Source organism: Rhagoletis pomonella, unplaced genomic scaffold (assembly GCF_013731165.1).
Source record: "Rhagoletis pomonella isolate Grant_MI unplaced genomic scaffold, Rhpom_1.0 Rhpom_scaffold_00003, whole genome shotgun sequence".
NCBI classification, from domain to species: Eukaryota; Metazoa; Arthropoda; class Insecta; order Diptera; family Tephritidae; genus Rhagoletis; species Rhagoletis pomonella.
The window spans coordinates 67051216-67064286 of record NW_023458557.1 but is presented as its reverse complement, the minus strand read 5'-3'; the positions used below and the strand labels follow the sequence as shown (position 1 = coordinate 67064286).

The window sequence follows — 13071 nt, the reverse complement described above, 5'->3', positions numbered from 1 at the left end:
AAAACTGTTTTCTGAGCAAACCTTTTATTATTGAATCATGATTTAGACATGGATAACTAGATATGAAACTCTTTTTGTCGTGAGAGCGCTGTCAAAGTGTGTATTTTTTATAACCATAGCTAGTGATGCCACACAGGCGGAAACCTAAATTGGGTATTTTTAAACTAAACTTGGAAATTTCGCAGTTTTCACACCACCATTGAGGTATGCAAAATACATTGTTATCACCAACCTGGCTTGGCCCTTCTCCTGATTTGGGAAGTTGAAAACTCGAACACACTTGTTTTTTGCTTTTAGCATTTTCTTGGTGAAAAAACATCATTGCAAAATAATTCATTTGCTTAAAATATCATCCTTGCACCAATTTTAATATTTAACTTCTCTTTTTTTACTTTTTTCTCTTATAACATATAAATTTCTGCAAAATACGAAAATCGCGACACTTATCTATCTATGCAAAAACGAACTGTTTTCGTCAACCATTTTCGACGTCTTATTTCTGGCAGCGCACTATTTCGCGTGTCACCTGTTTATCTGCCACTCCAAATTTTTTTCTCCACCGTTGAAATGCACAATAATGAACACATTAAACAATAAACAAAAGCAAAGAACAAGAAGTAGAGATGCAAAGTCAATCACGAATGTGGTGTGGAAACCAGGGTTGTTGCGAATATTCGCATTCGCAACCGCGGAGCTTCCGCATTAATTTTAACATTCGCATTCGCGATCGCAATAGTCAATGCGGAGCTTTTACGAATGCGAATGTTGTGCAAGTGCACCAATAAAACGTATATATGGTAATCATAATGACAAATTGCAGCCAATATTTTTGCCTGTGGCCGTGGGAATATTTGTGTAACAAAACTGGTCAAATGTAATATTTATCAACTTTGATAAAAATGTCTTTAAACATATTAGCTTTGTTTCTTAACAGATAATTATCACAAATTATCACTAATTTCTGCTGGACAGCGTTTTTTACCCAAAAAAATAGCAGAAACTAGCAGTAGCCAAACACACTGATCAGCTGATTACTTGCTAATTTCTGCTAGTTTTGTGTTTCTTTACTTGTTCGTTATTTCGCTCTCTATGAGCTAAATTCCTTCAATTTTCCCATTCTTCTTCCTGATAATTATCTGCTAGAAAAGAAAAGAAACAAAGCCTATTTCAGCTATATAACCTAGCTATCAATAGGCACTCATACAAGTTCCACTTCTACTTGACCTTTGACATAGTCTTTTTAAAAATTTTTTGTTTTCTGTGCTATAAATACCTGCATTGGTTCCTTTCTCTATTATAATTTTTTGGACCAATCTTAAAAAACTACTAGACACAAAAGAAGAAAGTGTGCACTGTTATTCTTAACCAAATTTTCGTGATGTGCTTTTGATGTTACACATACTCGTTTCAATAATTTCAAATGGGGCTCTTTACGGAATTTATTTTTAGGCAAAATTTTAAAAGCAATAATTTTTTTTACTTTACATTGGATCCTTGGCTAAAATCTTCTGTGGTAAAACTGTCCTTCTTTGCTATTTAAAGTGAAATAGTAAGCTCCGTCAGTAGAGATTTCCAGCAGAAATGATCAATGTCTGGCTATAAGGAGAATCGATTATTTAATAATTAAAAAAGTATAGTTCTAACGTTTAATAAGAACACAATTACGTAACTATCCGAGATTCAAATACTTATAAACACCGGGGGGCTTTTTTAAAAAAAAAATAACAATATTCTGATCCGATTCGGCTGGCAGCCACAACTTTGAGACATAATTTTTTTTCAAAATTTTCTTTCCTGGGGAATAATAATTTATTTTCATATCCACCTATTTAGCTTGCTATAAGCACACATTTTTCAAACCAGTCGCAGAAGAAAGTATTAAAAATGAATTTCAAGAACTTAAACGAAAGACGCCTATGAAGTTACAGATGAAGAATTTTTTTAAAACGCTTTAGAAAAACCTGACACTTCTGGTTTGGCTTGTAAGCGCTGTTTAACAACGATCTCGCCATTATGCTGGATTCTTATTGTTTCTTAAAAATACTTGACATCCGCATTCGCATCCGCATCCGCGGATGTTAGCCGTTAGATATTCGCATCCGCATTCGCATCCGCGGATGTCTAAAATTCCACATTCGCAACATCCCTAGTGGAAACATGTATGGTATTAGAAACGGTAAGAAGGTAAGAAATCGATTTTGAAACAAAACATCGATGTTTTTGAATTTTTCAAAACATCGATATATCGATGTTAAGATCGATGTTTTTCCCAACTCTACTATGCATTCCTAATCTTCCTATCTTAATTTTTTTAGTATTGAAAATTTTGGACCTATTAATATTCTAAATATGTGGAGCGATACTATTTTAATTGTTTTTATTTCCATTTGCACGGCGCTATTGGGAGAAGGTTGGGAAATAAAAAGTGTTTTCAATATATACATAACTATATTTTCTTTAATTTGTAGGTCTCACTTGGGTGCTAGTGTATAGGACGGAAAAATACCAAAAGCTGAAGGGAGAAGTTGAAAAACAAAGCAAGAAATGTAAGTACTATACTTCATTACCATGATTCAATAACTACGGTTGTAGCATTCGTACAAAAACAACATTTATCGTTGGTATGAACTCTTCATCGGGACTGAAAGTTAGCTGCTCACCAAAGGAGCAAGTACGGAGCAGTACAAACGCAAAGTAAAAACATGTTTATTAGTACACTTAATAAAACCATCAAATGGTTTACAAAAACGCCATTCTTTTGTTAAAACAAAAATAGGTTCTTTCCCGTACGCAACGCGGCATTCCGGGTGCCTAAAATAGCCCAGAAATCATTCCCGTACTCAACAAAATGGGTAATAGAGAGCGAAAATTAGAACGTATTGGATCGTAAAGGTCTGATTATACATACTTCGCATAACTTCGCACTACCTTTTGTACCAGTGCAATAAAAATGCAACTTAAGAAAACGTGAAGCAAAATCTAAACTCAACAGATTTCTAAGTTTTTGAATGTTCTGCTAATTTCTGGGTAATGGAATACAAACAAAATACGTGCGAAGTACATACGAAATTGCAATAAGAAGTTTATGCGAAGTTATGTGAAGTGTGCATAATCGGACCATAAGTGTTACTTGTCGATACTTGTTATAAGTCGAAACTTGTCGCTAACTGGTTACAGAATCTCCCCCCCTGAAAGGCTTCTTCATCCGTAAAAGCATTTTTCTTGAACCTTGGATCAACTAAGTTTAAAACTTAAAATAATATTTAATATTTAATAATAATTAAAGTTTCTTCTAAACTTGAAATGCATATAATGGCGAAGGTTTAATGTAAAGAATCGGTATCGGGTACCGAAAAAGAAGGTATTGGGTACCGAAAACTTTTTTAATTACTGGGTACCGAAAATTCAGCACATCACTAGCTGTCTCATAAATTCTGGGCACGAAATGTGTTTTTTGCGTTCCCGTACTTCTGGATTATGTTCCATTTTTGAGAGCAAACTTTTCGCTTATTCTCTAATTACCGGATCCGGTCCGGATTGTTAGGGAAAGAACCTTATATTTATAAAACAAAAAGCTCTACGATTTCCACATTAGTGGAACTGATTTCATTGGGCCTCCGCGCACTGGACTGCTCTGTCCGCCCAAAACCGGTTTTGTGTTGCTAAGAGGGGGAAGAGAGTTCGAGTTTACCTCGCTCATTTCAGTCCGCGAAAATCGCGGATTGATGGTGGACTGGCGCGCACACATAGACAACATGTTTTCTATTTCGTTTTGTTTGCATGTTCCACATGCACTAAAGCGAAGCGCACATTGGCGCGATTCTGTCGTTGCGAATCCGCAAGCCCAAAAATTACAACAATGCTACCCATACATTTTAATGCGCTAGCGCAGACTTGCACGATTCCGTCGCTGCGAATTTTTTCGAACATTCAATGTTCTCTATTGACGCGTTCGAAACGCGGCTTGCAGCGTTTTGAAGGCGTCAAAGAAGAAGAAGAAAGGTGTCACAGCAATAAAGGCAAAGAAAAAAAAACGTGTAATATACAAAAACTAATAAAAACGTTCGTAATAATAGTATTTTGTACGATTTGGGCACGCCGAGTGCGAAAATACACGAAATAAAGGGAAAATGTAGTGAATTGTACATCGGAAATCGACGCGAAAAAATCGCTCAAGTGTGCGCACGTTTGCGGATTCGAAGTTAACAGCCGAATTCGCAACGTATTCGCAACGACAGAATCGCGCCAATGTGCGCTTCGCTTAACACCATGATGCAATAATACAAGGTGGTATCAGTTGTGACAGCTCGATTTGACACTGCCTTAGCTCAGTAGAATAAGAAGAAAAACGGGAAGAAATGAATCCCCATTTGGTGGAAAAATATAAAATTTCATATTTTCTTCTAAACAAAATTTGCTTTTTTATAGTATATTCGCAATGAAATGAAATAAAATAAGATATAATACCTTTTTGAGAAAACAAAATGTGTATACTGAGAAAAAAAATAAATTAAATCAACTATATTATTAGGCAAAGAAATGTTAAAGAAGTAACACTAGGTGTGTACTCGTACGCCCAACTATCTAAAGTTTTAGAAAACTTTTACTGGTTTTGCGTTCTCGTACCCAAAAAACTTGCAAAGTAGGGGAAATTAAGAGAGCAAAATGTGAAAGAGATTTGCAAATTTCTGCTGGAAAAATTTTCCCAGCTAAAACTTGCAAGTAAGAAAATCAGCTGATCACAAACACATGTTTGTAAATAAACAAAAGAAAATATGGCCTTTTTGAGTTATTATTGCAATTTTTATTATTAATGCTAGTATACAACTAAAAAGTGCGTAAATTTAATAAGCACAACATTCATTGAGTTTATTTTTCGTTAATTTGCTATTAATCTCCAGTTTGTATGCCGTATGGTTGCCGTATGAAATTTTTCGTTTGTAAAATAATTTACCTTTAAATATACCAAAATAGATTTAAATGCAGCATGCTGAAATGTTGTTTTGCTGAAGTTTTCGGTTTTGGTGGGTTGATTGTTGAAATGAAAATTTTATAATTTTAAACCTACTCTATTACATTTTTTTGGATCAATGATGGGTGTTTGGAGGAGATACTATTGTTTTTAATGCGTCACCATGTTATATCACATATAATTATAAGAAAAATAACTTATTCATTCCGATATAATTACATCGTATTTTAAAATGGTTTTTCTTATCCAAAACTATTCAAATGTATAAAATGCCAAATCGGAGGAAAATGCACCAAGCAGAAAATAAATTGCCAAATTAATCACCAGTGGCAACTATGCAAGTGATCAGCTGTTTCGAAGGTTGCAAGTTTTTGCAAATTTTGCGTTCTCGTACTTTTGTTGATATTTCGTCTCTTTGAGAGCGAATGCTGCTAAATTCTCACTTTTGCTGCTGGAGAATTTTGTCCTCTCAATACGAGTACACACCTACTGTGTAGTTCATGTATACAAAACTGAAACCAGTTTTCGGCCGACTGCCCAGTCCAGTGAGCGTTTGAGTGGTGGACTGCTCAGTCCGACTGAGCAGGCTAGTGTGCTCAGGCCCATTGTCACATACTTGGTCTGAAAAAAACGTCATTTCCTACAGTATTGTTCTTATTAAACTTTTATTGTACCCAAAGGTACATATCGTCGCCGCAGAAAACGGATGACGAATGTGCAAAATCACGATTTTGGGATTTTGATGCAGATTTACTAAGTTGGATATGCTCTTTTGATTTCTGCAATCCATTTTTTTATATCTCCCTTAGTTTTTGAGATATTTCGTGCGCATTTTGTCGTATGTTGCATAATATTAATGATTGGGTATGCCTTTTGTTGTATGTGCTGAAAATGCGTCACATACGACAAATTCCCATACAAAAGTACTTTTTTTTAAATCATAAAACATTTGTTGTATGTAGCACATACGACAAATTCCCATGCATATGTAATCTTTTTTTAATCATAAAACATTTGTCGTATGTATCGCAAGACTTTGAACTTACGACAATTCGATGGTCCTCTACTATAACGATACAATTAAAATTGGAAATTAAACTAAGTAACTAATTTTTAAATTTAAAATTTTTAAATTCTAGCTTGCACTGAGACTCCAATGAAATGAAAGAAATAAAACGGTACAAAAGACTGAATTTAAGTATTGTTTTTTGTTTTTATGTAAAGAAAACGTATGTTCGTAACATATTTACAGCATAAGAGATGTACAGATTTTTTTGTTAAGTACGTGAATATGTTTTTGTTATGTTTTTTCTAATAAGTAATTATTATTTAATAAATGTGTCTGGTTTTTTCATCAAATTATACCATCGTCGTTGAAATAGATACTTAAGTATTGTCGTACGTTCTATGGACAAAACAAACGCTACTTACGCAAATGTATACGGAATGAAAAGTCAATTTTCTCATTATCGTTAAGAGATATTAAATGTAAAAATATGGAAAAACTAAACTAATAACACCACTTACGTCTCCTTCAAAAATTACAAAAATCTACCGTACAGTTTCGGATTAATTCGACCTTAAACTTCAATGTCAATTTTCTCAAAACCGTGTTTTGTAACATTCGACATCCGTTTTCTGAGACGACAATATGTACGTAAGGTATATTAAAATGTCATTTCGACAGGGCACATTTAAAATTCATTAGTGGTATTCACCAAATCGAGCGAGGAAGGGATTGGATGAATGCGTGTGGTGTTAAACTAACTGGATCATCGAAAGCTTGCGCTCTGCACTTCAAATCGAATGATATCATTTATGCAAGTATTAATGCCAAGAGAAGACGCCTCGATCCAGATGCAGTACCATCAAAGATGTTACCTGGTATTTCATCAGATAAGAGGTAATGATCAAAGTGTGGGTATGTTCTCAAATGCATTAGTGCAAAGGCATATCGTGAAAATAACGTCCAATAACTGTTAAATATCTGTTGAAGCACCTGCTGCAAAAAACAAAGCTTGTAAAGATTTATTAAGAAAATAATTCAAAATCAGTTCTACTTACAATATTTAATAACAAATTTGCCGAAAATGTGAGCGTAGGTACTTACAAATAGTACGCTATACATTGAATATATAGTGCATAGAGAAAATTTAATGCGAAGTAAAAAAACGTCGTTTTATACACAAAAAACGTCAACAGGATACAAAAAACGTCCAAATGACGTTATAAATGTCAACCTGGCAACGCTGGCATATGAAAAATATGAATTTAAAAGAAAAAAAGCTATTCTATTGACTGCCGTAGCCGAGTAGGTAGAGATGTCGACTATAATTCCGTGTGTCGCAGGTTCAAATGACGGCACATGGAGTATTAATTGTTAGAAACAAATTTATTAATATACAAAATTTATACATTTCACATGAAATTTCAATTTGCCAATAGCGTTTTCAATCTTGATAATTTATCAAGAAAAGTGCTTCTGATTTCTGTGCTAGAATACCAATTCTTGATAAATAATAAAAAATTGACGAACTATAAAGATTTTCAATTTATCAAGTGCACAGAATCGGGCTGTGAAAATACATTCACTATTCCTTAAAAGCACCAAGTAAATGCAGGCATGTAAACACAAAACAGCTGATATGCACTTTGACACTATCCATTTTTACCCGAAGAAAAGGTCCGGCTTGTTTCGGGCAGGAAGAAGAAGACACTTACAATCCAATACGTTCCAATTTTTACTCTATTACCCATTTTCTGGGCTATTTTGGGCACCCGCGGGATCTCGCGTTGCGTACGGGAAAGAACCTGATGTTAAAATAGAATGAAGTATGAAATTAGGAAATGAGCGCTTACTGCTGAATATGGAGCGCTCCAATAGAACTAATGGATCGCTTCTGGCCCCTTTGGGTTGTGTCAACAACAGCTCCTTTACCTATTCATATTCGTATGTATATGTATACCCTGCATACCAGGCGTTCAGAGTATTCTGAAAGGTTTCACAATTTTTTTAAGAATTTTCTGTAAGAAATCGTACAGAAATTTCTTTTATAGTTCTTGTCAACCGCTTCATATGTTTTTCTTTAAAGATTCCTAAAAGAATCGTAACAAATTTCCGATACTCTTAAAGATTTCGGGAGCATTTGTGTGCAGGGTATATATTTACATATATGTGTATGTATACGCGGATATGTAAACAAAGCAAAACAGGCGATAATTTGACACAAGCGTGCTCATAAGAAGAAGCATGGCTTCTATCGCTATCAAATGTAGTTCATACGCCTTGCTTCGTTACTAATATTAATAAAAAAAGGGAACAAATGCAGTATGGCTCCGATTCTCAAATTTAAACAATATATATATTGGGATCGATAGAGATAATAAATAAGCATTTTTTAAATCAATATTTCTCGAAAACCTTTTCTGGGATTTTGAAAATTGATGATGTCATTCAATAGAGAATTTAATTCTCTTTAATTTGATATACATTAAAAAATGTTAATAAACCTATTTTTTTATCACCCTATTAGTTATATGCAAAAGTTCCATAATTAAAAAGGAAATGTATCAAACTTTTATTTGATAGTATATAGTATGCAATCAATAGTCCTCACTTCAAAAAGTTAAAAAAAAGAAGAAAAGGCGCTGAACACCATAGAAAATTAAACTGTTAATACGTACACCAAATTAAAGAATTTTTCTAGCCCTATAAATTTTAGCTTAATATGTCCTTAATATGAGAATTAAAAAAGGGTCTGTAAACGTTTTTATAATTATTTCACATTAGTTCAATTTTTCCTATTAAATGAGATCAAAATTTTCAAAATCCATCCATTCGTTTTTAAGTAATCTTCATTTCCAAAATAGCTTATTTTGAACTTTAACCTTTAATAATGCTGTTGTTGCTTCCCCAAAAAAAGAAGAATACCGTTATACTCAGCTCAAACATCTCTATCGATCCGACATTTTTTTTTTAGTTGATTGCTGATTGCTAGTGCAGCACGAGCAAGTTGAAATGTTTTTCCAAAATCGATTTGCGCTCTCTCAATTGCAGTCACATCTTGCAACTTTTATTTCTGAAACTGATTTCCGAAATGTGACAGAAAGATCTTTTTGGCTGTTCACACATCGAAATAAAGTTTCTCTTTCACGCTCTTAATTAAATATATTTCTTGGAATAGTGCACTCTTTACAAAAACTATTAACAGTCGCCTATTGAACGAGAAATCGACATTCACAATACCATGGAAAAGCGATAATCGAATAAGAGTCGTTTATCTACTACTAGTCGACACTCGCAATAGGGGTGAAGGTGTTCCCTGCCCTTCATGACGTAAAAAACCCAGAAACATGAGATAGAAAACGAAAAATGACTGCTGGCGATCAAAGGCGTTTAATTCGACATTGCAAAGCTAACCGTTTTCTGTCCTCACGAGAGCTGAAAACAGAATGAAATTTAGATGTAGCAAGCCGAATTATTAGGTACAGATTGGCAGAAGCCAAACTTCCAGTCAGAACCTATAGAAAGGTACCGTTGCTGAGCCTTCAAAACAAAACAACAGACTTGCTTTTTCCAGAAAACATAATTTCCGTCAAAATTGGAAAAATGTCCTGTGGCAGAGACAAAAATTAATATGTTTAATATAATGTTTAATATACGAACACAGCCTTGATCCAAAATACACAAAAAAACGGTTAACCACACAGGTGGTTCCATTATGGTATGAGGCTGCTTCTCGGAGGGAGGCGTTGGTCCAATGTTTTGCATAAAGAACAAAATTTGCGTGGTTGACTATGTAAACATATTGCAGACGATAATGCTTCTCTATGCTAAAGAAGAAATGCCATTACAATGCGAGTTTATTCAGGATAATGATCCCCAACACGCGTCGACACTGATAAAGCAGTGGTTTAAGAAGGAAAAAGTGCAAGTTATGGAGTGGCCGTCTCAATCGCTAGACCTCAACCTCATTGAACATCTTTGGGCAGACTTAAAGAAGAGAATCGGGCCTTTTAAAACCAGAAATAAAGACGGAATTGTAGAGCCACATTCAAAAATCGTGGTATTACATTGCGAAAATTGTTTGTGCAACTTGGTTAATACGATGCACCGAAGATGTGAAGAGGTAATCAGGCAAGGCGGCAAATCAAAAATAAATTGGTCCAAGTATAATTTATTTACAAATAATACTTAATTTCTATTATTTCATCCTGGCCAAAATTAAAAAATGGGCCACAATTTATGTCTTATTGCCCTTGCAAAAGAAGTCTAGGGCCCCTATTAGGTTCTTTCCCTAACAATCCGGGCCAGATCCGGTAATTAGAGAATAAGCGAAAAGTTTGATCTCAGAAATGGAACATAATCCAGAAGTACGGGAACGCAAAAAACCACATTTTCTGCCCAGAATTTGTGAAACTGCTGATTCGCGTTGTTTTTGTTTTTGTCACTTAAATGCAAACTCTTTGAAATTGAATTTTGGTTTCACAAATTCGGTCAAGGCGTATTAATATAAGGTGATAGCAGGAGACAAAAACAAAAATTTACATGTATTTTGTTTTTGCTTTGGCAGCATAAACTGTCAAAATCTGTAAGAGTGCGTGTAGAAATTCAAACAAAATTTCTTAATTTAATATCAGAAGCCGTGCGGCGAAACACATACACAAAATCAGCTGAGCTAGTAACACCACCTTATATTAATTCGCCTTGAATTCGGTTTTAAGTATGCAGTGCAGGCAACATGTAAACACAAAACAGCTGATATGCACTTTGGCACTTTATCAATTTTTACCCGGAGAAAAAGTCCGGGCGTTTTCGGGCAGGAAGAAGAAAACACTTACGATCCAATACGTTCCAATTTTCGCTCTATACTACCCAATTTGTTGAGTACGCGAATGATTTCCGGGCTATTTTGGTCACCCGCGGGATCCCACGTTGCGTGCGGGAAAGTAACTATTATGAGTTGCATTCGACCTTCGACTGTGGTCGAAAGTGCTGATCGAACGAATTTTCATTTGGTATTATGACGCTCATTCGATGAAGAATGGCGCTATTGTGAATTTCGCTCGTTTAGGTTGTTCACAATAGTATATTTTTCATCGCTGAGAAGCTTTGTTTACAAATCGAGCAAACTAAATAGTGTGCTTATACATATTTATGTAAATTTGTGCAAATTAAAACGAAATAAAAAAGAAAGCAATTTTATAAAAACATGGTAAAAATGAGTACAACGGAGTTCTGGTTCAACGATTCGTCGCACATAGGAGTATTTGTATGAAAAAGCCGGTCATAAGTCGAATTAAAAAAATATGTTTAATCTCATCACAGAAACTATTTTCTTGAAGGTAGATAATCGGTTTATCAAATAGCAGACGCCAGAATTTTCACAGCGTTTAGTGTCTGAGCATTGTTCATTGGAACCTAGTCATTGTTTTAACCATAAATCTTTGTTCTCCTCAATCCTAGATTTCCATAGTGTGTAATGGTTAACTGTGCTTTTGTTTTGTGAAGTAAACGAAAAAATCTTTTTGGACATGGAAGGGCAAGGTATGTACTTTATAATAACAATTTATTTTTTTAATTTCATGCCAAGACTGCAACCTAAGTGAGGATTTTTAAGTCCCAGTAAAAAGTAATTTTTTTTTAACTAAAATTTATCAAACAGTAGTGTTTTTAAATAGGTGTCGGGACCTTGTCAAGTAAAATTGTTAGCGTGATCATAATATTTGGACCCTTTTTGAATATAAACGGGAATAAAATTGTCCCCACATGTCCACAATTTTGTTTTCTCAGTTCTCAAAGTACGCGTCGGAGGATGAGAGTTTAGTAAAATGGCCAGGAGTAGTAAATATTTAAGAGAGTTTAAGTGTAGTCTTTCGAATATATATTGGCATTTGTCAGTCAAATGTATTTAAAATATTTTAAAACTATCTACAGCTCTACGATTTGATTCTCAGAGATCGTGCCAACTTAGTATTGGGATTTTCTTTCACAAGTAAAACCATGATAAAAATATTACATATTATTATTCTCTCAATTCATCGGCCATGATTTTTTTCTGACGTTTGCTAACATTTTAAAATCATATAAAATTGAAAATAAAAAAAATTTAATTGTTCACAATTGTTGTTGCTTGAGATTGAAAATGAGAATGTATGTGTGAGTTTGAGTGTTGATTTTAAAAACGTAAGACTGCCTCTCAATGGTTTTACCTTGTTATGTTTTTATCATGAGTAAAACCAGCCTTTCGAGCTTGTGTTTAGTATTCACGACGCAAGAACTGCATGAAACTAATAAAAATTGTTTAAAATTAGTGTCTAGTCGTCAAAAAGTCAAGAGACAAATTCAAAATCACACATTTTTCACAAATATCTAACATTTCGCTACACCATCGAAAGCAAAATTCTGTTCAACAGAAAACTCGATACTCAACGAAAATTTCGACACGGTTGCATAGCTCATAATACGAATTTCACCTTCTATGTTCGATCTTCGATAACCAGCGAAGATCGAAAATCGAATGCAACTCATAATATGGGCCTTTAGTTTGTTCGATTTGTAAACAAAGCTTCTCAGCGGTGAAAAATATACTATTGTGAACAACCTAAACGAGCGAAATTCACAATTGCGCTATTTTTCATCGAATGTGCGCTATAATCACGGTTGCCACATTTGGTCACTTGTGACCAAAATAGGTAACTTTTTGAGCACTTGGTAACTTGGTAACTTTTTTTATTTTGGTAAGTTTGCCGTATATAAAGTCGGCAACACAGCGCTCAGTAAAAATCACTAACCACATATCAAAGAAAATTATCGTTGGGCAGTCTACGCCTGTCTCACGTTCAATATTTATTGTGATATTTGGATTAGAGATGGGCACGGGCCTAAATTTTCAGGGCCGGCCCGGCACGAGTGCAAAATCAACTTTCAAAAACACGCACGAGCCCGCACGGTAAGAATTTTAGTGGCTCCCGGCCCGGCCCGACGGGGCACGTCCAAGCACGGGAATAAAGAGCCAAATTTTATTGTATGTATACATTTGTACATATTTTTAGTTTTGTGTTTATGTACATATGTATATTTACTTAAGCGAATCAAG

General features: G+C 34.6%; 1 protein-coding gene across 1 annotated transcript in view; it reads left to right on the top strand.

Annotated features, from left to right (window-relative positions):
* The first annotated feature begins 2262 nt into the window (after positions 1 to 2262).
* Positions 2263 to 13071, top strand: part of LOC118735385 (calcium load-activated calcium channel) — a 23923-nt gene continuing 13114 nt past the window's right edge. Inside the window, exons 1-2 of the mRNA XM_036465104.1 lie at positions 2263 to 2410; positions 2469 to 2546. Of these exons, the coding sequence (XP_036320997.1) occupies positions 2350 to 2410; positions 2469 to 2546 (139 nt within the window). The 5' untranslated portion in view covers positions 2263 to 2349. The remainder of the gene's footprint in view (positions 2411 to 2468; positions 2547 to 13071) is intronic.